Source organism: Phacochoerus africanus, chromosome 16, assembly GCF_016906955.1.
Source record: "Phacochoerus africanus isolate WHEZ1 chromosome 16, ROS_Pafr_v1, whole genome shotgun sequence".
NCBI classification, from domain to species: domain Eukaryota; kingdom Metazoa; phylum Chordata; class Mammalia; order Artiodactyla; family Suidae; genus Phacochoerus; species Phacochoerus africanus.
In genome coordinates, this window is record NC_062559.1 from 51588822 (window position 1) to 51616521 (window position 27700).

At 43.8% G+C, this 27700-nt stretch overlaps 1 protein-coding gene across 1 annotated transcript in view; it reads right to left on the reverse strand.

The window, feature by feature from the left end:
• Positions 1-27700, reverse strand: part of HECW1 (HECT, C2 and WW domain containing E3 ubiquitin protein ligase 1) — a 407661-nt gene that overhangs the window by 255544 nt on the left and 124417 nt on the right. Inside the window, exon 2 of the mRNA XM_047763338.1 lies at positions 3496-3553. Within this exon, the coding sequence (XP_047619294.1) occupies positions 3496-3522 (27 nt within the window). The 5' untranslated portion in view covers positions 3523-3553. The remainder of the gene's footprint in view (positions 1-3495; positions 3554-27700) is intronic.

Sequence of the window (27700 nt, forward strand, 5' to 3'; positions counted from 1 at the left end):
AAAATGCAAATGCACAGACTTCACATGCAAAGCTGTATTAGCAGTTTGAGAAGTGCCCTGGTTGAGAACCACTAGTTTTAGCATGAAATCTACCCTTGTTTTTAAGAAGATAAATGCCTCATCTTCTCCCAGAGATGAGCATTTATCCCAGTGAGGATCATTCCAGAAGCTGAAGAGTATATCCACATTAAATGGTCAGCCAAGTGATCCCTGGTTCATTCCTAGGTTTTTTTTTTTTTTTTTTTTTTTTGCCACACCTGTGGCAGGTGGAAGTTCCTGAGCCAGGGACTGAAACCACACCACAGCAGCAACCTGAGCCACTACTGCGACAACAATGGATTCTTAACCTGCTGCGCCACCAGGGAACTCCCCTCCCCAGATATTTTGATAAGTCCTGCCAGTAATGCTGTAGACTCATTTTGTACCATGGTGGATTCTCTTGGAAAATATTATATAAAACCTTGGGATTATTTTAAATTTTGAAGATTTAAGCAAGAAAGGCAAAGGTTATGGTGCCATTAGATGTCCTTTATCTTGCAGGGTCTGGGGCAGGGAGTTTTGCAGTGACTTTGCGTGGAAACTGGGAATAAGTAGCTGGTTCTGTCCCCTTGGGTTTCCAGACTTGTGACTGTTCAGGAGGTCATGGTTACGCTCACATTTCACAAACTAAGTCCTTGGGGAGCAGCAGTCATGGCCATGGTATTCGCTCCCCTGTTAATCAATCACATAAAAGTCAGGGAGAATACTTGACTTCTGTGTTTGCTGGATCACTGAATAAAATCCCCAGAGATGATGCCTATGCCCATTTAGCTTTGCTGATAGATTCTGGGAGTTTTATTTCAAGACAAGGCTTGTGTCTGCAGAGGCACAGGAGCTGGGATTAGCTAGGACAGAGAAGACCTCAATGCCCAAGGACGCTAGTCTTAGAAAGAAGAAAGGGAGGCATTCTCCCAAAATGTTAAATGCACCCAAAAGGAGCTACTTGGTGTTTTAGAAAGGCTTCTCACTGTATCTTTACCGCCAAAGAGAAAACTCAGAAGTCCCAGGGGAAGGTAAACAGATGAGAGGGCTGTGCAGAGGGGAAAATGCTCTCTTAGAAAAAGTCAAGTGGTCCCCAAACTGGGAACACTAGGAGGGGGAGTAACCGAGTGAACTTTGAGAAACCAACTCTGCTGACAGCACAACAAGCTGAGATGTGCAATAGAAAAGGGGGGACATTTAGAGTCACTGCACTGAGATGGTCCCTGGACATTTAGCAGCATGCGATTAAGCACTAAATTAACGCTTCCTGAATACAACACATAAATTTCTCATTCTCTAAGTGTGTTCCTCAAAACACACTAATTAAGAAAGTACCCCTCTGGGTGACCTGGAAGCGTGCCCTGGGGTGGGGTGGCAAAGAGGAGCTGAGCTTCTGGCTTGCCCATCCTCCTTTGAGCTGGACAACTCCAGGATGCTCCTGGAACATCTCATGCTTCCTTCTTCTTACTACATGGTTATTTTAGGCATTAGCTGAATCTGCATGTGGATATGCTTAGTAAATTTGTGAAGTGCTATGCAGATGGGAGATATTATTTTTTAAAACAAAAGCCTCATTTAAAGATTGGCTGAGTGCATATTGCAAGAGTAGCACCAGGGCCCATGCCCAGGGATCCCACCTCAGATAGGCCAGTCATATTTGAATCCTTGCTCTTCACTTAGCCACCAGGAGACTTGGAACAGTGACTTAGCCCTCTACAGCCCAGTTTCTGCATACATAAGATGGAAACCATAAAAAAAAGAAAAGACAATCCATAGAATGAAAGAAAATCATTACAAATGAAGCAACTGACAGAGGATTAATCTCCAAAATACACAACATCTCATATGGATTTATATAAAAAAATGAAATGGTCAGAAGATCTAAACAGACATTTCTCCAAAGAAGAGACAGATGGTCAAAAAAGCAAATGAAAAGATGCTCAACATCACCAATTATTAGAGAAATACAAATCAAAACTACAATGAGGTTATCACGTCATGCTGGTCAGAATGGCCTTCATCAAGCAGAGGGTGCACAGAAAAGGGAGCCCTTCTACATCGTTGGTGGGAACGTATGTTGGTGCCATCACTGTGGAGAACAGTATGGAGGTTCCTTCAAAACTAAATACAGAACTACCATATGACCCAGCAGCCCCACTCTTGGCCATCTACCCAGAGAAAACCATAATTTGAAAAGATGCATGTACCCCATTGTTTATTGCATCACTATTCACAATAGCCAAGACATGGAAGCAATGTAAACGTCCATCAACAGAGGAGTGGATAAAGAAGGAGTGGTACATATATACAATGGAATATTACTTGGCCATAAAAAAGAATGAAACAATGCCATTTGCAGCAACATGGATGGACCTAGAGATTATTACACTAAGTGAAGTATGTCAGACAAAGACAAATGTCATATGATATCACTAATATGTGGAATCTAATGAAAATGATATAGAGAACTTGTTCAGAAAACGGAAACAAATTCAAAGATTTGGAAATTGAACTTATGGTCACCAAAAGAGAAACACTGGGGGCAGTGACAAATTGGCAGTTCGGGATTAACATATACACACTACTCTATATAAAGTAGATAAGTAACAAAGACCTACTGTGTAGCATAGAAAATTCTACTTGATACTCTGTAATAACCTATATGGAAAAGAATTTGAAAAAGAATGGATATAAGTATATGTGTAACTGATTCACTTTGCTGTACACCTGAAACTAACACAGCATTGTAAATCAACTGTCTCCAATGATTTTTTTAAAGACAGGAGCAATGGTCACACCTACCTCTTCTGCTTGTTGTGAGTGTAGAAGCACTCATGCAGGAAAGGCATACAACACAAATTATGATGCGCAGTGTCCAGTAAATGTGAGCTGTGATTATTGTAAACCAGGGTTGTCATTGGAAGTTGTAAAACTGAAATACTGGAGGAGAGGGCTTGCAGGGAAGTCTGAGGGGAGCCTGGAGGAAGGTCCTTCTGGGAAAGCCACCAGCTGTTTGAGGCCTGTTGCAATGAACTGGCAACTTCCCAGCAGCCAACCTGAGTCAGCAGGAGAAATCGTTGCTCTTAACTCCAGGCATATTCCTCTGAGTCCATATCAACTGCAAGGTAATTACCCACAGCCCAGCAGAGCTCTCAGCTGTAATTCTGGAAGAACCATCATAGAGTGTTCCCTTCCAAGTACAAATTCACTTGTGACAACTGTACGTTCACATCACACGAGAACTTGACATGCAAAGAACATCATCTCAAAATGGAGCACAGTCAAATTTGGGGTGGATGCAGGCAGTGGGGGAGGGGTGGTTGATGGCTATCAAATGTCAGGGCTGCACCCGAGAGAAGTCCTGGGCTGGGCCACCGCGATGGGCTCTGGTCTGAGGCACATTCCATTATGAGTGGAGTGGGTTTATAATGGAATGACATGGATGGGTTCTTATAATCAGAAAAACACACTGACCTTCACACTACACAGGTGCAGCAGCATAATGACCCACCACGTGTACGCGCATCAATTCCTGGGGAAGAGTCCAACGAGGTTAACTCAGTGTGTATCCCAAGCAAACAAAATCAGCGACATTACCCATGTGAAGAACGCTGTGCCCCCACCCCCCCCAAGATACCTGGTTTGGGCACCCAACACTTACAAGGAAAGATTACATGAGGATCGTACTCATTTCGGAAGGGAAACAGACAAAATACAGCAATCAGCATTATTTTATGCAGTGAATAATTTGGATTTTTAAAATTTAACTTTAAGGGGTAAGAATAATGAGCCTAGAGAAAAATACTATTTTTCCTTTTCAAGAAACAAAGATTTAGTGTGGGATCTGCAGGGACAGAAAGTTTTGTTCCCCCAGCCCCCTTAGAAAATGGCCTAAAAGCAATCTCAGAGAAGCTCCACTTATAAGACCCTGCAACCACAAAACAACCAGATCTACAGTTAAACTGCTAAAAGTGTCACTGATTCATCTTGGTGCCTTTACTCACTCGGACATTTACTCAGATGCAAAAAACTCAAGAGGAAGTGCCATTGCCTTACAGCACATCACCTGCATGGCCATCACAAGTCACGCCATCAGCACTTCAGTATAGAGAAAGCATGTCAAAAAATAGGACTTGAACAGAGGGATTCTAGGCATAGAGAACGGAAGCTGGTATTCTATCAAGGTCCTCTTAATCTGGCTATCCCTTTGGCGACATTAGTTTCCAATTCTGATTTTATACACTCCTCTTCCTCTGAAGGTCAAGTTGTGGTAAGAGTAATCAATATGGTCTTACTCCAGAAGAAAGCAGTATTGGATGTCAGCTTTCCAGAACGCCAGCGAAACCTGAAGCTTTGCTGACAAATGGGTTCATGCAAGAAACGAGTCACAAGCTTGGGTTCTGGGAGCGTGCGTTATCTTCCCATCCCTGGTTGGTCCGAGCAGATTTGAACAGGAAAGAGAGTTCAGCATCCTGCTCTGTGCCAACCCCAGGATGGGCGCTCCTTGGCTTTGCAGTGGTGAGGCCCCCTTCCCTGTCATGGCCGCTCAGCTCCCAGCGGCTCCTTGGGCTGGCCCAGCTCTGCCCCCTGTGCAGGCTCTTCCATGTTGGAGGTCCTCAGACCCTCTTATTTCGCATGAGAGCCCATCTTCCCACCCATGAACTCAACTACTCTCTGAACATTGACAGCACCCACATTTCTGTGACAGCTCAGTGCTCTCATTCAAACCTAGCATCCACTGGGATGTCTCAGAGCCTCTCAAACACAGTGCACAGGGAGCTCAGGGTCTTTATCCTCAACCCTGACTCAGTAAGGGCTCCTCTCCCACTGGCTCTCCCATCATGAACTTGGGAGTCCACCTCAGCTCCTCTTTCTCCTCCATCCCATTCTCTTCATCCAACCAAATGCGCGTTTCACTCACTCCTTCCTCTTACCTGTTCTAGAATCCATCTGCTTCTCACCATCTCTACTTCCTCCTTCTCCTACTCAACCTCAGTTGACCCCAACTGGTCTCCCCTGCCCCAAAGATACTTTACAAAAGAGGCAGAATGCTTTTTTAAAAAGGAACATCTGACTGTGCCACTTCCTCGATTTAGTGGCTTCATACTTCTTTTAGGCTAAAATCTAAGTACCAGCTTGTGACTTATTTCATAAAAAATGGATCTGGTTCTGCCTCCCTCCCCACCACAAATGACAGCCTGGTCACTAATTACACCTGGTCACTCAGGGAGTTTCACAGCTTTTTAGAGGCACTCGTTTCTCCTTTCCTGGAGACTTCAGCATGCTGTTCCCTCTGTCTGAAACACGCTTCCCTCAGCCTTTCCTTCTCTACAACATTCATTTCTCCTACCCCCTGGGATCCCCTAGCCAGGACAGATGCCCCTGGAACAGAAATACATATTTATTTGAGCAGTTTTGAAAATAACTCTAAAGAACTCTTATGAAATCTGTTTAATATGTGCTTTATAAAGCTGACCCAGAGTTCTCAGAGTTGGGGCTGTACACAGAGTGCTCTCTGTGTGCAATGAGAACTGGATGGATGAATGAGTGAAAGATTGGAGACTGGCTACATCCTTGAGGAACTCAGTCTAGACTTTAGGAGATACAAAAGAAACCTTCTGTTGCATCTGCCCCAAGCCAAAGCCAATTAATCACACACACAGACACAGACACACACACACACACACACACGCACGCACATGCACACACAGTAAGCAGAACAGAAAAGACCATTTAAATTAGACGTCACCTATTTAGCACTTAGCCCTGGAGATACTGGTGTATTTCACTTTACAGTTCACTGTACATTGTTTTCTTACGGTCCGGTAATTGTTTAACCATAAAACTTGACACCGGCAAAGAAGGAGAGCAGAAGTGAAGTCGAGGTTAAGAAGGATCCAGCTCTAGATTCCCAAATCCCATGCCACCCCGCCAAAGAGGACTCTGACAGAACCCTCTTCCAACAGGAAGGAGGTGGAACCCAACAAAATTAAGGAAAAAAGTGGGCTTCAAGTGACCGATCTACATGAAAGCACCAAATACAAGCTCTACGGACCTGCAGCATTCCTCCCTGGAGCGAGATTCGGGTTGGCAGTGGGATCCCCACTTCCAAGGAGCTGTGTAAGGAAGTCTAGCCAAGGTGATGCCTTCTGGGAGGCCAGGCCCCTGCAAGTCCCACTGGCCTGTACGTGGGCATCATGGGAAAACATGGGAAAAATACCCAGAATTGCCGGCCCTCAAAAGAGGAGGTTTGTGATACTCAAAAAGAATATGTACCAGCTTTAAGTGGATGTGTGTCATATCCTCAGAAACCTGCCCAGCCAGCACCACCACCTTGCCGTGGCGACCATCAGTCATTTCAAGCTGTCCTCAGTACAGACGACTCACATCTAGGGTCTGCTGAGTCCCACAGAGGGATGCCAAGTGGCAGAGATACTGGAAAACCTACAGTTTCCATTGGAGGTGCTGAGCCCTCAAGAAAACCGAATACCCTCCCTTTTCTCCCCTGCAAACACCCCAGCCCAGTGTCTACTGTCGGATAAGTATCTGTTGACTGAGTGGCCTAGCAGATCAGTGGAGGAAGGAATAAGCTGCATATGCACTTCTGCACCTAGCCCCCCCGGGAAGAACACCTTAAATTCACTTGTACATGTTTTGAATGAGATTTTTAGAAAACTTCTTCTTCTTAGAGATGAGAAAAATTAACTTCTAATATTTAATAAAGTGATTCTTGTTGGAAGATCCCAAGAATAAGTAATTTCACTAGATGGTCCCCCGCATCCCCCGCCGCGTGTTGGTGTCACAGCAGACTCCGTGGCCTCTAGCCATACAGATAGGATGCTGCAACGAATGTCTGTTTGGTCCTGTTTTCAACTCTGTGAGCATGAACCCATCAGCACTAATAGTTTTTATCATCTGAGTGCTTTTGTTTCATCCCAAGCTCATCTCTTTCGGTCCCTGGTCTCGATTCCATTTGAATTCTCAGGAGGCCTAAGATTTGCTCTCACATAAACTTAAGGGATATCGTTATCACTGAACTTGTTTCCCTGGAAGGAGGTCTCTTCATGAGCCAATACCTAATAGCATCATTTTCTGTCCTTAATGACTTGCAGTGCCTTCCAAATTCTTAGGTCCTGCCATTCTTCTTTTTTTTAACTGACCGTTTTAATTTATTTGTTTCCATTTATTGAGAGGTAACACTGATTTTGCATCATACGTTTCATACGTACATTATGTTTTGACTTCTGAATACACTACAGCACGAGCACCACCAACAACGTGGTTTCTGTTGCCCTTTATTCACTTCCTCCCACTGCTGTTAACCACTATTCTGTTCTCTGCACCTATGTGGTTTTCGTCATTGTTTTTGTTTGGTTTGGGTTTTTTTTTTCTTTTTTTCGTCTTTTTGCCTCTTGTAGGGCTGCATCCTACGGCATATGGAGGTTTCCAGGCTAGAGGTCTAATTGGAGCTGTAGCCGCCAGCCTACGCCACAGCCACAGCAACACGGGATCCAAGCCGTGTCTGCAACCTACACCACAGCTCACGGCAGCGCCAGATCCTTAACCCACTGAGCGAGGCCAGGGATCGAACCTGCAACATCATAGTTCCTATTTGGATTCATTAACGACTGCCCCACAACGGGAACTCCTGGTTTGTTTTTTTTTTTTTAATTTATTTTTATTTTCCACACATAAGTGAAAACATACAAAACATCTGACTTGTAGATCATCCCTTAAATATGGAGTTGGAAGATAAGAACTATTTATTACGTTTAGAATGGATAAGCAATGAGGCCCCACTATACAGCTCGAGGAACTCTATCCAATCTCTTTGGACAAAACCTGACCAGTCTGTTGGGATAGGACATGATGGAAATAGTATGAGAAAAAGAATGTATATGCACATAGTGACTGGGTCACTGTGCTGTACTTCAGAAATTGGTACAACACTGTAAATGAACCTTTCTCATAAAAATTAAAAAAAAAAAAAGGCTTTGACAAACAGGTCAGGGTTTCCTTGAAGAACACAGACATGGTGGCATAGCCAGAAAGCTATTCATTTTTTAATATTCATTTTTTACTATATTTGAAAATTTCACTTATTCATGTGTTTCCCCAGTTCTCCAACATACACGTGACTAAATCTCTACTAACGCTCACACAGTGTTAGTATCAAAACTTCCCATATGTTTTCTTCCCCACCTGATGGTCTCATGCTAGTTCTAAGGAAAACTGTTTTCCAAAGCTGGCCAGTGTGTCCTCGGAGGGGCAGTTCCACCTCCACGACCAGGCAACTAAATATGAGGGTGCAGCCTCCTCCTCCCAGGACCTTATTCCTCAGACCACAAGCAGCAGAAGGGCAACGCCAGGAGGAGCAGTGAAGCTGGATCTTAAAGCCAAGGTCATGAAGACGGGGTGGGGCAGCCCCTGGCCAGCCCACCTGTGAGGGTCAGTGTTCATGGCCATGAGCTAGGACCCCTCCCACCTGGTGGAGTTTCTGCTGCTCAACCAGGGCTGTTTGTTCTTCCCCAACCTCCATATTCCATCACAGGGCATCTGTGATGGGGAAACACTCACAGTAGGATGCTGAACTTGACTGACTCCACAACAAAGCTGTCGTCTAAGAATAATAGCTGATCCCAGGTTTATTCATTAGAAACAGATTTCAGTGACAGACCTTCAAAACTTTCTCCTTCTACCATAAGCAGTATGAGGGGACAGAATCTTACAAAACACGTGGGCTTAACTCTGCCCTCAGCAACTTGGGGCTTGCTTCTACTGGTTTCAATAGCTCATTTAACTTACCCATTATGGGTGTGAAAACAGACTTTGTCCTGTTCAATACTTTTTCATGCTTCAAGTGGCAGAAGGAAAACAAAAAGGCTGGTGAACAGCATTTCAGCCTCTATTTTTAAAACCCGTCACCAGTTGCCTTTGAGGGGTGGGTGGGGTTCTCTTGGAGCTTGAGGCCGTCAGAGAGGTAACTTACAGCTCAGAGCCATTCAGCACTTACCCACCATTCACCTCATGCCTGGTTTCACTTCAGTGCTGGAAACTTCAGTGGGAAAAGCTAACATCTAACATTTATATAGCTTCCTACATGCCAGGTGTAATTCTCAGTGCTTTACATGTAGTAACTCAATCCTCACAAGGACCTCACAGGGCAAGGCTGGTATTGTCTACAATTTTACAGACGAGGAAACTGAGGCAGGGAGAGGTTATGTCAAGTGCTCAATGTCACACACAGAATAAGGATCAGAGCCAGGATTCAGACCCAGGCACCAACATCCTGGTGTATCCGTGAAGACACACCGAGCAGAGAAACTGAAGACATGGCCTCACTGACTGGATGTGTGATGCTTGAAATGTGACCGCGATGCCAACTAATCCCAGAACTGTGCACAGGCTGATCCCACGTCCTACGGCCCCCACAACCTTTGTCTCCTAACTGGCAGCCTGGAGATACTTCAGGACATTCGCCCACCACCCTCCCAGGCTGCTGGCCTCCCAAATAAAGCAACTTTGCCTTTTCTGCCAACGCTTGTCTTCCAAGTCTTGGCCTTTTGGGCAGTGAGAAGCTGAACTTGGGTTTGGTACTGGCCCTGTCTGGTTATAGAATTATTATGTTTTATTATCATGTCTTGATAAATATTAACATGTTTTCTGGCCTTGGGTTCACCAACCACCCATTGCCCGCCTCTAGGGAGGGTCCGAATCTCCTTTCCCTATAGCCATGGCTGGAACAGGAGCAGTGGTTCTCTGTGGGTTCTCTGGGGAGGACCCCACAGGGGTGGGATATACCTCTTCCTCCAGCATTTCAAGAGGCAGAACCCTGCACTCCCCTGGGTGAGGCTCTGCCCATCCCAGGTGAGCACTCTCTCCATCCAGGTCTTGTAAGGCAGGGGTGCTGTGGCCTGGCCTTGCAGGGACAAGTGTGGTCACGTCTCAGGTTTGCATGTTGGATCTAGCAGGGGATTGGTTCTGGAGATGTGGCAATGTTCGTGAACCCCAGACTACAAGCACTGGCTGTGAAGTCCATGTTTGAGGGAGAGAGCAACAAAAACCACAAAAAATAAGACACATGTTAGGTGGTGGGAAATTTTAAGAAAGAAATGATAAGTGAAGTGTTAAGATGTGAGTGGGAGGTGACATTTTAAACTGGGTTTCTCAAAAATAGACCCAGTGATGATCAGAAGGAAGAAAAGGAAGTCCCCAGTGACATGTCCAGGGAAAGGACACTCCAGGCAAAGGGAACAGTGCCAAGGTCCGGAAGTGGAGAGTGCCCCGGTTTTCTGAGAAAGAGCAAGGAGGCTGGTAGGGCCAGAGCAAAGAGGAGAGGGGAGAAGAGTAGGGAATAAAGTTGGAAATGCGATGAGGGGCCGCCTGGTGGTCAGTTTCCTAGTTCAGAGGAAGGACTCTGGTGTCCACACGGAGAGAGGTGGGGAGTCACGGAAGAGCTCTGAGTACAGGGAGGGACACCACCTGGCTGGCAAGGGACAGAGTGTCTCTGTTACTGGTTTAAGAACACACTGAAGAGAGGGCAAGGGAGGAAGTGGGAGAGCTTGCAAGGATCCAGGCCACATGGAAAGTGGTATGAGCAGGGTGAGGAAGAGGGGTCGTGAGGATCTGGGCAGGATTGTAGTCTGAGGAGGGCTATCACTGGCCAGGCTGGATTGCATTGAATTTGTAACGCCTCTAACCAACTGTGTGTGTGTGTCTCCTGCATTCAGCTCTTGCAGAATGAAGAGGGATGCTTGCTGTTCCTTACCTGCTCATTGGACTCCTGCAATCAAGCTGATTTCTGGATTAACCTGGAGCAGCTTCTCTTTCTCTTGCCAGAAACTGTAATCTGTTTCCACGTCTCTCTCTCCAAACCTGCCTTTTCTTATTGTGGGCATCACAACTCCTATTATGCCCACTGTATCTCTATATCCATCTCCAGCTTTGCTGCGTTTGCGGAGTGGAAGATCCCAAAGAGAACAGGAGGAGAGGAGCGAATGGAGGCTGGGAGGTAGGCTGGAGCAGCCTGGTGCTACCAAGGGCAGGTGGAGGGTGCAGGAAGGCAGGGATCTGACCCTGGTCTTCAGGGCCCCAGTCCCACTGGGCATCCAGGAAATCAATTCTGGAATCAGATATATTGAACACTATTTCTCAGTTCCAGTACAGGGTTATTCTGGAAGCGGCTTTTCATAAAATTATTTTCATGGGAGTCGTTCTAGGGGGAGGGGAGTGAGAGGCATCTGGTATAATCTGTCACTCTCTATCCATCAGCTTGGTAACTGAATGTCACCCCTACTTTTTTGGGGGGTCACACTTTTTTCCACTGGCTACTATTTTATTTTTTTCTTTTTAATTTTTGTTCCAGCTGTACCCATGGCATATGGAAATTCCCAGGCCAGGGGCAGAATCCATGCCAAGGCTGTGACCTTCACTACAGCTGCAGCAACATGGGATCCTTAACTCACTGCCTCACAGTGGGAACTCCAACCGGCTAATATTTTAAGACACCACAGATGCATAAAAGAGTTTCTCTCAGACATTGAAAAACAAACAATAGCAGCTTTTCTTTGAGTACATAATCCATCGAGGAATTTTTAAAAATCCGTAGGCATACGCTGACCCAGATATTCATGACCGTGTGTGGCCAGTTCTCGTCTTTTCCACAACAGCATCTCAAACGTCCTGGGGGCTGAACGTAAGTACATCATCCAATGATAAGGTGGTGTGGGCTTACGAGGCAAGCAAAATGATCATATCCGCCTGGCGGTTTCTTTATCACCTGTATTGTCATCACACTGATGATGTACAAAGACGGAGTTTCCAGGTGCCGCATCAAACACCACCACGTCAGCAACGTGGGCAGGAAGGAGGAGTGTTACATTTTGGGTCAGGTCTCAATGTTTTAGCCACAGGGCAATACGGACTCGCCGAGAATTATGAACCAAGGGAGATTCAGTTCCACAACTCAGAAAGCTTGGGTCTACTAAAACTGTGAAAGCCATAACACTAAATAGCACACGTGCCAGGAAAAAAGTGATCTATGAATATTTTCCTGTTTCTGAGCAAAAGTCACTGGTATCTGGGTTGGAGGATCACTGGCGATCACCCTGAGGATAGAGGCCTCTGGAAGGAGATGGTCACGTCTTCTCACACTCCAGGGGTGGTGAGCCCAGAGTCCTGTGCCTCCTCTTCCCAGAGAAGACTTCTTTATATCCCATAACAAAGGTCCCTCTTCCTCTCTCCAGAGGGGAGGAGGGTAAGAAGTGCCTGCAGCTCCTGTATAAGCTCTGAGAGTCATAATTTTGGGTTTCTCTGCTGTGGCACAAACCCCTATATGTACAGGGAACATCTGGTTCCCATCACTTTGCCTCATGGGGAACTGGGCATGAGGAAATGAATATAAGATTGCTATAGTAGTCAGTGTATTTTCTGACATGGACATCTCATGTTTTCTGTCAACATAAATAAATACGAGTAGATGTATAACTTTACAATAAAAGGAGAGCTGGCTGTGACCATAGTACAATCCACTGTTCTACAACCCATCATCACAATCCATCCATCAATCATTCCATTCTCCTCTCCAGGGGCAGCATATAGCCCTCCTGCCATGCGACTTGCTCGTGCTGCCTATCCCACCCCATATATTTTGGACTGGGCCATGTAATACGTAATATGCTTTGGCCAGCTAAAGGTGGTGTTCACTTCTGAGCATCGTGAGAGGGCTTTTAAGATTCATCAAGAGTTTACACCACTCTTCTTACTCCCGCTGCCTCGCCTCTCCCACAAGAAAAATCACAATCTAGTTCTTGACCAGGCTGTGCCTTCAGCCTGCACTTCAGAAGAAAGAAGACACACACAGCACATCTGAACCCAACGCACAAGGTGGAGGCGAGCTGCAGCTGACCCACAGCCGAAATGCAATGTGAAGGAGACGTTAACTCTTGCAATGGAAGCCACTGAGATCTTGTGCATGTTTATTTCACAGCCCAAGCAGCAAAGGGAAGTTGTGTGGATGTTTACCTCTTGGCATAACCAGCAGAAGAGACAGATGCAGTGCACGCCCAACCTCCATTTCTACCCCCACTTCTGAACTGACCCCCTCTGCCCAGTGGGAGGTGGTATATCCTGATTGTCCTATGCCAGCCAGCACTTGGCATTTCCCTAAACTGGCCTTCTTTCAAAGAAACGTCTTCTATTTCATGAGTAGGGAAGAGGTGTCAGTACAAATACAGGCTGGTAAGGTGGCCACAATCTAAGAGACATCTTTTTTCCTCCCATTCAAATCACCTCAATCAACCAAATCCTCTCTTTTTTTTTTTTTTCCTTTTTAGGGCTGCACCAGCAGCATATGGAAGTTCCCAGGCTAGGGGTTGAATTGGAACTACAGCTGCAGGCCTATGCCACAGACAGAGCGATGTGGGGTCCAAGCTGCGTCTTAAATCTACACCACAGTCACAGCAAGCTGGACCCCCGACCCACTGAATGGACCCATGAATCTAACCTGCCTCCTCATGGATACTAGTCGGATTTGTTTCTGCTGTGCCACAACGGGAACTCCCTGGCTTCTCTTTTTCACTGAAACTCCAACCTCTTTGTGGTCATTTTCCCCCGGTTACTGTCAACTCAGAGATGCAATTTCTCCCAGCAGTTGTCATGGGAGACCACTGCCTTCTCCATGCTCTCCCACAAGGAAAGCATTCTCTGCTGTAAGAGGGGAACGTTGGACGTAACTCTGCCGCTGCCGCGCTGTGCTGTTGCCAAGGTTCATAGTTAAATTCTTGTACCTGCTAAGGTTTAAATGTCAAAGCACAGAAAACCAGGGGAGGTAAGTCCCCAGCACCATCCAAGGGCTCCTTCCCCTCCCTGAATCTGCTGTCTTGAGTCTTTTTCAATTTCTTAGCCCATCTCCATTAGGGCACTAATACAATTGCAGTATTGGAGTTTAACAGACTTAAACTAGGTCCTCCTGAGGCATTTACACTTTGGAATTAAGAGCAATCTCACATCCCAGTGGCTGGAATGGGGACAAAGCAGGAGGGGACCTGCCAAGGGAGGTTAGCGTCTGGTCTCTTCTCACTGTCCACCATGCCCGGAAGGGGCTTCTGACCAAACAGAGCCAGGATGTGTTAGAGTTTGCTCATATCAAGCCAAGCAGCTTAAAAGATCTCATCTCTACAGACTTAATGAAACAGGTCACTGCTTCATGTTCCCCACCCAGAATCCCATAGTTTAAGGGGTTTTAGGGCAGGATTTCAATGTGACTGTGATGGTGGGACACTGAGCAAAGTGAGGGAACATGCCCGGGTACACGTCAACTCTAGAAATTCACAGCGCATGCAGGGACCACTCGGATACTTTCAGACTGGCAAATATGCCGGAAAAAAACGACAAGTTACAGTGATGGGAGAGACAGAGGATTCCCAGTCACGGAGTAGACAGAAGAGCAGAGGAAGGTGGAGGAGCCTGAGTTCATGTCTCATTCTGCCGCTTCTGCTCTGGGATATTGAGTAAGTTACTTAACTTCTCTAAATGAGTTTTCTTACCTCTGCATGAGGACTCTAACTGTAACGACTCCATAGCCCTGTCAACAGAGAGAGGTGGGAAAACTGAGAAGTTCTTAATGACACCAGGCACATGGCATCTATTGTCTAATTAACAGAACAGAGAGCTCAGAGAGGAAAACAAGTATGTGAAGTTTAAGCAATCAGGGACCTTTATACTCCAGCCTGGGTCCTAATTTTGCATTAACGTTTGGCTGAGCAGGAAACCACCTGGCCATTTTCTGCTTTAATTTTGGCATTTTTTCCCACACTTTCAGAAGAGTTACAAGAACGTCAGAATGAATAATCTAAAATATTGCACACAGATTCTCCAAACATTAATATTGTTCTCTCTCTGCATATATATATGCATACACACAATTTATATAATTATGCATATTTATACATATCTAATTTTTTCTGAACCCTTCAAAAGTAATCTGCAGGTGGGATGCCCCTTTACTCCCAAATACTTTGGCGTGTATTTCCTAAAAAGAAGAAACTCTCTTATATAGCTACAGTACAGTTATGAACATCAGGAAATTAACAGACATGGTTCTATTATCTAACCTACAGGCCTTATTCAGATTTTGCCGCTTCCTCCCCAGTAATATCCCTCATGACAAAGGAAAACCCCAGGTCCAGGGTCATGCGTTGCATTTAATTGTCTTTTCCTGGGAACAGGCCAGTGACGTTACAGGAGCCCCTCACCTCGAGTTTGTCTGGTGTTTCTTTGGGATCTGAATTTGGGGCATGCACGTTGGGTGGGATACCACGGAAGCCTTGCTCACTCTCCATGCACTGCCTCTGATCATGTACTGCCTCGAGTTCCATTTTTGATGATGTCAACTTTGATTAATTAGTCAAGGCAACACTTGCCAGGTCTCTTCATTGTGAAGTTAAACAGCTTTATCCTCTCTAGGTGTCAGCATCTTGTGGAGAAATACCTAGAGATTAGGTAGATACTTTATTACTTATTAAACTTTCACCCACTTCCTATAGCAACTGCTCACTATTTTCTGCCTGAATCAGTTATTGATTTGATATCCTAACCTTGTTCTTAATAGAAGTTTTGAATTTTGTCTTTTGAGGAATATTTTCCCTAGCAGTGGATTTTATAATGAGTCTCACTAATGCTACTATACTGTAAAGCACCTTTCTAAAAACCAAGCTCCTGCCTGGTGTCAGGTAGGTGCAAAGACTTCATTTGGGGGAACGTCAGGACAATCAACACTGCAAATGTAGCTTATTTATCAGAAAATGAATAAAAGTTAAATTCCTCCTGAGTTAAAAGTATAGCCATTGCACATCTGGTTTCAACATAGCATTGTGAATTCTTTCTATTTTTATAATTATGAAAGTAAGCCATTGTGGAAAATCGGAACCTTTTCACAGAAAGGTGGACTTGGAGAACAGACTTGTGGTTGCCAAGGGGGAGGGGAAGGGGGAGGGAGTGGGGTGGATTGGGAGTTTGGGGTTAATAGATGCAGACTACTGCCTTTGGAATGGATTAGCAAGGAGATCCTGCTGTGTAGCACTGGGAACTCTGTCTAGTCACTTATGATGGAGCATGATAATGGGAGAAAAAAAGAATGTATACATGTATGTGTAACTGGGTCATCATGCTGCACAGTAGGAAAAAAAACTATATTGGGCAAATAATTTAAAAATAAATAAAAATTTTAAAAAAAAATCTGAATGCCATAAAAAGCAGATAACACGGAAAAAAAGACCTTCCTAAAGTTAACCAAGTTGATATACTCTTTGCAGTCACTTCCCCCCTCCCTTTTCTTTTGTCTTAAGACATAGGAGTTCCCACTGTGGCTCAGTAAGTTAAGAACCTGACTAGTATCCATGAGAATGTGGGGTTCCATCCCTGGCCTCGCTCAGTAGGTTAAAGATCCACCATTGCTGCAAGCTTTGGTGTAGGTTGCAGTGCGGCACAGATCTGGTGTTGCTGTGGCTGTGGCATAGGCCTGCAGCTGCAGCTCCAATTTGAACCCTAGCCTGGGTTAAACAAAAAAAAGCCTTTGCAGTGTTGTCAGGTTTTTTTCCCATAAATAAATCTTAATGGATATATTTTATGAAATATTATATCTTAGTACCTTGTTCCCCATTTTAGGCACTTAGGCAGTTTTTATATTTCTGCTCTTTAATAATGATGGTACGAATCATCTTTGCGTGTTTAAAAATGTGTTCTGCATTTTACTTTATTTTCACAGAAAAAATATGGCCTGAGTGAGTGTGGCTGGGTTAAAGTCTATGGATGTATTTTGCCAAGTGGCCTTACACAAAGGTCTAAGCAACTGCTAGTCTGCATAACAGTGCATGTGAGCGCCATTCTCCCCACGTGCTCAACAACGCCGGGTGATCTCACAGCTCCGGCTCCTGGTTACATTTTCAGCCTTCTCCCACCCATTTTTATTGCCTTCTTTTTCTTATTAAAGTATCATTGATTGACAATCTTGTGCTGATTTCTGCTGCACAGCGAAGCGACGCTTTGACATGTATGTACATTCCCTTTCTTATATTATCTTCCATCACGGTCTATCCCAAGAGAATGGGTGTATTTTCCTGTGCTATCCAGTAGGACCTCATTGCAAAGGTAATAGTTTGCACCTACCGACTCCAAACTCCCAGTTCCTCCCACCCCTCCCCACTCCTCCTTGGCAACCACAAGTCTGTCCTTCATGTCTGTCGGTCTCTTTCTGTTTTTAAACAGGTACATTTGTGCCCTATTTTAGATTCTACATTTAAGTGATATCATATGGTATTTGCCTTTATCGCCCTTTGTAACTGTCTGAACTTGTTCTTTGAGGGCTCATCTACTGAAGGTGGGTGTTATTTTTTTTCACTTAAGAATATGAATTCTGGGGAGTTCCCGTTGTGGCGCAGTGGTTAACGAATCCAACTAGGAACCATGAGGTTGCGGGTTTGGTCCCTGCCCTTGCTCAGTGGGTTAACGATCCGGCGTGGCCATGAGCTGTGGTGTAGGTTGCAGACGCGGCTCGGATCCTGCGTTGCTGTGGCTCTGGCGTAGGCTGGCGGCTACAGCTCCGATTCGACCCCTAGCCTGGGAACCTCCATATGCCGTGGAAGCGGCCCAAGAAATAGCTAAAAAAAAGACACACACACACACAAAAATGAATTCTGAGCGTGGCAAAGGGATAAATTGGGAATTTAGGACTGGCATATACACACTACCGTATATAGAAGAGATAAACAGCAAGGACCTGCTGTAGAGCACAGGGAAATCTGCTCAATATTCTGTAGTAACCTAAGAATGGAAGTGTGGGATTCAGTTTCCTGAAACTAACACTACGTTGTAAATCAACTACACTCCAATAAAATTTTAAAAAGCAGCAGCGCTGGAAAACAAAAGAGAAGGTTACTATTTTAGAACGAAAAAAAGAACGTGGGTTCTGTGCACCCTACAATATTCAGCTTTTATCCTACACACATGTTGCAAATATTTTCCCAGTGTGTTATTTACTTCTAATTTTGTATATTTGGAAATTAATGAAAGATTTCCAATGTTATGTAGTCAACACTCTTCTGACTCCTTGTAAGGCTTTAACCTTAGGAAGCCCTACCCACCTCCCTTATGCACCCACCACGCATGCTGTGGCATTACTGTAAACATGTCTCAGATCCATTAGTAATTTCTACAGGAGCGTGAATAACATCTCTCTTTCTTGCTGCTACCTGCTGCTACCTGCCGCTCCTTATCATGTACCACATTTTCCATGTGTTAGAATCTCTCAGTTACGTAGTTTCATGGATTTTTTTTTTTTCTGGAGTTGGGACCACATTTTACTCATTACTGAAGCTTTAAATATGGAGACATTCATCTCACTTTACTCCTCCTCTTTTGCTCTCTTAAAATGTACCTCTTCTGGCCTGATTATTTCTTCAGAATATTTTAGAACATTTCATTTCAATTAATAAAGGATTTTAATTAACAGGAAGGTTGAGTATATTTTAATTATAACATGGTGACCAGTATGTGAATTAACATGAAACAGATAAACAACTTTATAATATTCATTTTATAATATTCAGTTTTCTCATGAAAGAACACGGGGTGTCTGCAGATTATTTAAATCTTTCACATTTCTTGTAAAGTTTTATAGTTTGATTTGCATACTTTCTGCTCTGTGAGCTTGTATAGATATTTTATGTTTTCATCATCACTATGGATAGGAGGCTTTTTAAATAACTTAAATTTTATATTCTGAACATTAACTTTGTAAACTCTCTTAATAATTCAATTAACTAGCTATTTCTCTTACATTTTACACACATATAATCATATCCCTAAAAATAATCATTTTGTTCTCAATTCTGTAATAGTGTACCCCATAGCTTTTGATCTGTAACTTATTAGCTAGGGCTTTGAGATCAGTGTTAAATAATCACTAAGTATGGTGATCAACCAGTTTAATATTGTTTCTGACAATGACAGGAATGTATAAAGCAGAACCACTGGCCATTAGTTTGAAAAAGACATTAAGTTCAATCTTATAACATCTTGATGAGTGTGTGTGTGTGTGTGTGTGTGTGTGTTTGTCTTTTTAGGGCCACACTGGCGGCATATGGAGGTTCCTGGGCCAGGGGTCAAATTGGAGCTGCAGCTGCTGGTCTACGCCACAGCCACAGCAATGCTGGATCCGAGCCAGGTCTGATCTACACCACAGCTCATGGCAAAGCCGGATCCTTAACCCACTGAGCGAGGCCAGGGGTTGAACCTGCGTCCTCACGGATACTAGTCAGATTCATTTCCACTGAGCCACAATGGGAACTCCTTGACGAGTATATTTTAATGTAATTTTGGTATGAAGAAGGTCATCAAACATAAAACATGATCATGTTACTGCAAATGGCATTATTTTGTTTTTATGGCTGAGTAGTATTCCATAAAATATATGCACCATGTTTTTATGGATAAGCAATGAGGTCCTTCTGTACAGCACCGGAAATGATATTCAGTCTCTTGGGACAGATCAAGATGGAATATGAAAAAAATAATTTATATTATATGTATTACTGGGTCACTATGCTGTATAGCAGAAATTGAAACAGGACACAAATCAAATATACTTTGATAAAAAAGACCCATCATCACAGGTAGTTTTCATGACATTGTAGCAGCCGTGGAAACACTCTTGTATTTCTTTCTTTTTTTTTTTTTTTTTGTCTATTTCCTATTTCTTGGGCCGCTCCCGCGGCATATGGAGGTTCCCAGGCTAGGCGTCGAATCGGAGCTGTAGCCGCCAGCCTACGCCAGAGCCACAGCAACGCGGGATCCGAGCCACGTCTGCAACCTACACCACAGCTCACGGCAACGCCGAATCGTTAACCCACTGAGCAAGGGCAGGGACCGAACCCGAAACCTCATGGTTCCTAGTTGGATTCGTTAACCACTGCGCCACGACGGGAACTCCACACTCTTGTGTTTCTGACAGTAGGAGGTGGCACCCATGACCTTCACCCTGTCCCAAGATCATGCCTCTACAGGTAGCTTTGCCAAGGCGTGGGGATGGCAGGGTGGGCCCATTCCTGGCAGAGGAAGGGCTCCCCTGAAGGGTGACACTTGGAATCACACTGTGGCCTGTGAGGCTCCCTCAGCCTTGCCTCTAGCCCTTCCCTGCCCCACCCCAACCCTGCTCCTCCCCACATAGGCATCTGCTGCTCAGAGTAGCACAGACATTAATTGTTTTGGTCTATGCATAGGAAATTCAGGCTGGTTTACTGCCATTTCAGGCCTCTCAGTCAAGCGACAATGTTATTCTGAAACATACTACTTCAGGAAGATGAGAAAAACAACAGCAGCATTTGTGCAGTAAATTAATAGCAATAAGCATAGAGGCACATTACAGGCCCTTTTCTTGGACACTGTGTCACCATCACACTGTCAGAGTCAGGGCAAGCATTCCTGCTCTCATTTAGCAAACAGAAATTTGGGGGAGTGTGATTGGTCCCGGGCAAAGTTACACTAATAGCAAAAGCAATCAGGGCCAGAGCTTACTGCTTTCCAGTTTTTATTCAAAACCCTTTCCATTTTAACCTCAGTGTTCCCTAAACTCACATAAAACATGTTATTTTTATTTTTTGGCTTACAAGAGAAAATACAGTATTTCACAGCTTTTTAACTTTTCATGTTAGCATCTAAAAGTAATCTAAGAATGCAAACGAGAGGCGTATTCTATTGGTAATCACTATATCCTATGTATACTCTGTACTGATGTCATAAAACTGGCAATATTTTCTAGTATTACTTTTAGTTTTTAACTAACTTTTTTTGGTAGCACAAATGATTTCACATTAGCATGAAAAAAGTTCTCTATGTTCTAGAAATAGCAATTTTATTTTCAGAATATTTACCTACATTAATACATAGCTCTTGATCTCTGGTTTAATCATTCTAGACTCTCTCATTAATGTGTATTTATCTAATCTCTTCTTGATAGGCATTTAGGTTGTTTCAAATTTTTTTCTTTTTCCATTTCAAGCAAAGTCACTTTCTTATCCACAACCCGTTATACACGTGTGTAAGAGGTTCCTGAGAATGTACACGAGTGTAGGTTCATTGGAATCAGAAGGTGACTCATCCCCCCTATGCCAGGCAGGGCCCTGGTGTGCATCAAAAGAACAGAACCAGTTTATTCTCCCACCACCTGGGTAGCTCCCATGTTCTTACAATCTTGCCAAACTTGCTATGGTCAGCCTTCTTTGCTTTTAACTGAGTGGACATGAAATAGTATATCATTATGGGCTTAATTGCTATGTTTCATATTACTGGTGCTTATGACTTATTCCCCAGCTGTGACTTTGGCTATTAAAGATAGGTCACTCACCCTTTAATATCTCTGCAAATCCCTCGATTCTCCTCATTTCAGTTCCAGACCCTGGACAAACCTGCAGCATCTCAGCACCTTGCCTCCATTCTCCCTCACCCTCCCTGCACTTCCCCAAGAGGTATTTACTTGCCATCAACTTAATCATGTTATTTCTTTGCTTAAAACACTAAGTGGTCCCCCATTGTCAAAGGATTAAATCCACACTTTCCAATGGTCAAGACATGTAAACAACCTCGATGTCCACTGAGAGAAGAATGGAGAAAGAAGATATGGTACATGTATACAGTGGAATATTACTCAGCCATAAAAAAGAATGAAATCATGCCATTTGTGGCAATACGAACGGATCTTGAGGTGATCATACCAAGTGAAGTAAGCCAGACAAAGACAAATATTACATGATATCACTTATATGTAGAATCTAATAAAATGATACAAAAGAACTTATTTATAAAATAGAAAAAAATCATAGATTTTGAAATCAAACTTAGGGTTAGCAAAGGAAAAACATGTTGGGGGGACAGGGATGAGATTAACACATACACACTACTGTATATAAAACTGACTGCTAACAATGACCTACTATATAGCACAGGGAGATCTACTCAGCAGTCTGTGATAACCGTTTGGGGAAATAAAGAATGGATATGTGTGTGTATATATATATATACAGAACTGATTCACAATACAACATTGTGATTCAACTATACCCCAATAAAATTTAAATAAAACTTTCCAGCACTACAAACTCACCCTCCAGAGGCTGGCCTCACCTGTTTTCTTCCCAGAACTATCCCAGCCACTCCTGTCCATATACCACACTCCATCCTACTGTCCAGTGATTCCAGAAACACTTCTTACCAGTGCCCCTTTTCACATGGTGCTGTCTATAGCTCATAGGTGCATGGATGATGTCTTCCTGACCCATGCCACTAGCATGGGGTCACATCCATGATGTTTTGCATAAAATGGGGTTCAGTCTTCTTTGGAACAGCATGTACTTCCATTCACTGGTTTTATATGCCTTTTCTAGATACTAGAGCTACAACAGTGAATCAAACAGTGGAAATTCCTTTTTCTACCATCATAGTGCTTATGTTCTAGAGTAAGAAGGCGGATAATGAACAAAAATGATTGAGCTGGGTAGCGCTGTAGAAAGGGATGTGAGCTATGAGGAAAAGGAGAGCATGGACATGAGATGGGGACTTTGGAGGTGGGCGGCTGTGGTAAGACTGACTTCTAGAAGGGGCAATGGAAGGAGATGGATGAGAAGGATAAAGAGAGGGAGACATGCGACTCCCTGGGAGCAGAGCTTTCCAGGCAGAAGGCATGGCAAGTGCAGAAGCCTAGAAGGAGGGAGCATGCCAGTTCACTGCCCTGGAGAAAAGCTGGAGCAGAGACTGTGGAGGAAGGCTGGAGACACAGATGGAAAGGGAACAGAGGGAAGGAGGCATTCTGGTAGCACCTGTGAGCCATTAAGGACTTTGATTTTGTTCCTAAGAGATAGGAAGCTACTGAAAGAATTTGAGCAGAGAAGCTGTGATGGGCTCCCTTAGGATGTTGTGCTATGAACAGTTCGAATGTGACGAAGAGAAAGAGTGGGGAGACAAAATGTGAGCCTTGCAATAATTTCAGTGAGAAATGTTGGTGGTTGGGACTAGGATGGTGGTGAGAAGTTGTTGCTGGATTCTAGACATGCCCTGAAGATAGAAGCAAAGAGTCTGCTGCTGGATTGGACATGGAGGGTGAGAGCAAGACAAGGCTGAGTTCGTTTTTGACCTGAGCAAACAGCAAGGATGGGTCTGCCATAGACTGAGATGGAGAAAGGGGTGCAGCTGGGTTTGCAGGGAATAAAAGGAGTTCATTTTTGGACATTTTATACTTCAAAATGCTTATTAGACATCCAGGTGGAGAAAGAAAAAAAAAGTCTGGCTTTCAAGGCAGAGGCATGGGATAGAAATAAATATTTGCAAGTCATCAGTATGTAGGTGAAACTGGAAGTCCTGAGACTGGATGGGATCGTCAGAACAGTGAGTGGAGAAAATAGAGGAAGCCAAGGCTGGAGCCCTGAGCCACCCCCATGAATGCAGGGGAAGCAGGAAGAAACTGCAAAGGAGGCACAGAAGTCAAGGTGGCCATGAAGGTCATTCCATGGCTATAGGGAGATACACTGAAGGTCACAAACCTCACACAGATCAGGCTTCCAGATTAATTTTGTAAACTGAACCATCTGTGCAAGCTGCCCCCTACTGAACTTGGCTCTTTATAGACCAAAAGCAATTTCTCCAGATTCGAATTCATAAGCGGCAGCAGAAGAAAATATTAAAAGATCTGACCCCGGAAAGAGGCACTGAAAATTTCCTGTGCTGCTCTTCAAACCACTTCAACTATCCTCTTCAAACCCCACCTTGAGAATAAGTGACCTCAGATTAAACATGTCCCCAAGGCGGTCCCTCCTGCATAAAGCTCCTTCTAGACGTGAATGTTCTGTAGTTTTGCAAGATGTGTAAGGTGCATAGATGGAACCAGACTTTACTGGAAAGAAAGATGATTCAGTTCATGATGGTGGCCTCTGACTTCCAGGGCAGAAAAACAGATCGTTCAAGATCTGTTGACCAAGATTGATTAAGACTGCTTCCCCTTAACCTGCTGTGAAAAACGCTCAAGTCTGGCTTTCACCCACAGAAAGTGACTTAATTGTTCTGAGACGCTAATTGCCATGAGGGTTGAGAAACATTGGTCAAGAGTGGGCTTCTGAAACTTCTGAAATGTATGTGAATTTCCCACAGATCTGTTAAAATGAAGACTCTGAACCAAGACAGCTATGGTCAATTAATCTTTGACAAAGGAGCCAAGAATACAAAACGGGGAAAAGACAGCCTTTTCAGGAAGTGGGGCTGGGAAAACTGGACAGCTGCATGTAAATCAGTGAAACTGGAACACATCCTCACACCATGCACAAAAATTAACTCAAAATGGCTTAAAGACTTGAACATAAGACAAGACACCATCAAACTCCTGGAAGAGAACATAGGCAAAACATTCTCTGACATCAACCTTACAAATGTTTTCTCGGGTCAGTCTCCCAAAGCAACAGAACTCAAAGCAAAAATAAACCAATGGGACCTAATCGAACTGACAAGCTTTTGCACAGCAAAGGAAACCATAAAAAACGAAAACAAAAAGACAAGTTAAAGAATGGGAGAAAATAGTTTCAAACCATGCAACTGACAAGGGCTTCATCTCTAAAATATACAAACAACATATACAACTCAACAGGAAAAAAGCCAACAACTCAATGGAAAAATGGGCGAAAGACGTGAATAGACATTTCTCCAAAGAAGATATACAGATGGCCAACAAGCACATGAAAAAAATGCTCAACATCACTGATTATAAGAGAAATGCAAATCAAAACTACCATGAGGCACCATGTCACACCAGTCAGAATGGCCATCATTAATAAGTCCACAAATAACAAATGCTGGAGAGAGTGTGGAGCAAAGGGTACCCTCCTACACTGTTGGTGGGAATGTAAATTGGTACAACCACTATGGAAAACAGTATGGAGGTACCTCAGAAAACTAAATATAGATCCACCACATGACCCAGCAAACCCACTCTTGGGCATCTATCCAGACGAAACTTTCCTTGAAAAAGACACATGCACCTGTATGTTCACTGCAGGACAATTCACAGTAGCCAAGATATGGAAACAACCCAAATGTCCATCAACAGACGAATGGATTAAGAAGAGGTGGTATATATGCACAATGGAATACTACTCATCCATAAATGCCATTTGCATCAATGTGGATGGAACTAGAGACTCTCACACTAAGTGAAGTAAGAAAGAGAAAGACAAATACCACATGATATCACTTATATCTGGAATCTAATATACAGCATGTATGAACCTTTCCACAGGAAAAAAGATCATGGACATGGGGAACAGACTTGTGGTTGCCAAGAGGGAAGGAGGGGGGGAGTGGGATGGACTGGGAATTTGGGGTTAATAGATGCAAACTATTGCCTTTGGAATGGATAGGAATGAGATCCTACTGTATAGCTGGGAACTATATCCAGTCACTTATGATGGAGCAGGATCATGTGAGAAAAAAGGATGTATACGTGTGTGTGACTGGGTCACCTTGCTGTACAGTAAAAAAATTGACAGAACACTCTAAACCAGCTATAATGGAGAAAATAAAAATCATTTTTAAAAAGATACAGCAAAAGGAAATGCAGGAAAAAGAGTAAGGTCACTTAAAAAGAGTTTAATTTTAAAATGCACATGACACAGAATAAAATAAATTGCTTATCTTTGTAAAAAAAATGAAGACTCTGATTCATTAGGTCTAGGTGGGTGCCTGAGGCTTAGCATTGCTACCACCTTCCACGATGAGGACACAATCTTGTCCAAGGACTACATTTCAAGAAAATTACCACTTCTACAAAAGTCATCTGGCACCATCTATGATAATAAAATGCAGCCAACTTGACTACTAAAAGCTAGTTCTCCAGAAGTTCCCTCATAGTGCAACAGGTTAAGGATCTGGCATTGTCACTGCAGTGGCTTGGGTTGCTGCTGTGGTGCAGGTTTGATCCCTGCCCCAGGAACTTCCATATACCATGCCCCCCCCCCAAAGTTAGTTCTCTAGACCTTTCATTTAGCAAATATTTACTGAGCACTGGCTATGCATGAGGCTTGATGTTGGAGACTTCAAGAGATTCAGAGGTTAAAAGAAAAAAGTAATGATTCTGACCAGGATTAGGAAGAGCAAATAGGCTTCAATTCAAGTATTTTCTCTGATGGACAAGTATGTATGTCATACTAAAGGGATCAAGATATAAAAGGACCTGAAAACTCAGCACCAGAAACCATAGACTCTCCCTAATCCTCTAGTGTACTACCAGGTACCATTACACTTTTCTAGGGCACATGAAATGGGACTCCTTCCAACTACCTTAGCTTTAAAGCCCAGGTAATTAACCACTCACCCTACTATTTGGTAATGGACTATAAACAATGCTCAAAGTGCTTCCAAGCCTTAGAACAAAGATTTTTTTAATGCATTCAGCAAGCTCACGGCATCTTACATAGGTGGTCACCAAATGCTGCACCCAAATGTCCTTCTAGGGTCATAGGATCTGACACAAATGTGTATTTCTCATGGCTTCCTTCTGTGACACCAGCCACATCTGATTATGCACAGTGAAGCCTGGCCCAGCTCTGTTTATGTTTAGAAGCCAGGGCCACCATAAGGGAAACTGTATAAGAAGCTAGCCTCCCCTTTCCAAGGTCCCGGAGCCAAGGCTTGGAGGGAGGAAGAGCTTGGTTGCTGCCCTAAAGCTAATATGTCATTGCTGGGGACCATACATTGTCACCCGCACCTCAACAAATTCCCTCATTTGCCTATTCAGCCAAAAATGACAAGGCGTTCCTGTGTAATAAAGAATGTTCCTGCTCTTTGCCTCCAGCTTACAGGAAGAATGCTCTAAATCCTTGAAACTTCTCAAGTGATAGTGGTGTCTTTATTATTTCTGGTAGGGCCTGATTGTTTATGCTAACAAGGTGACAGATAGCATAAATTATCTTGGGGGGGGGCACTAACAAGATGACTCAGGATGGGAACTGCCCACACCAGAAGGCCAACTGTGACATCCAGGGAGGTGGGAGGGGTGGAGCTGAAGATTAATTTCAACTACAGGACCCATGATTCAATCAATCCTGCCAGATAATGAAACCCCAATAAAACCTCTGAACACCAAAACCTGGGTGAGACTCCCTGGTTGGCTCTGCACATGGTCACACACCAATGTGCTGGTAGGGACTTCAGAAGCTTTGTGTCAGGACCATCTCAGACCTTGTTCTTCCTGTCTTTGCTTTAGTTCTGATTTGTATCCTTTTGCTGTTATAAAATTGTGTTTTTAAGAATAGCATTTTCAGAATTCCCATTGTGGCTCAGTAGTTAAAGAACCTGACTAGTATCCATGAGGATGCAGGTTTGATCCCTGGCCTTGCTCAATGGGTTAATGATCTGGAGTTGCCGTGAACTGTGGCGTAGATTGCAGATGCAGCTTGGATCTGGCATTCTGTGGCTGTGATATAGGCTGGCAGCTATAGCTCTGATTCGACCCCTAGCCTGGGAACTTCCATATTCTACTAGTGCAGCCCCCCACACACAAAAAAAGACACACATACAAAAAAGAATAGCACTTTCCTGTATTCTGGGTCATTCTAGTGACTTACTGATCCTGAAGAGGTAGTGGGAA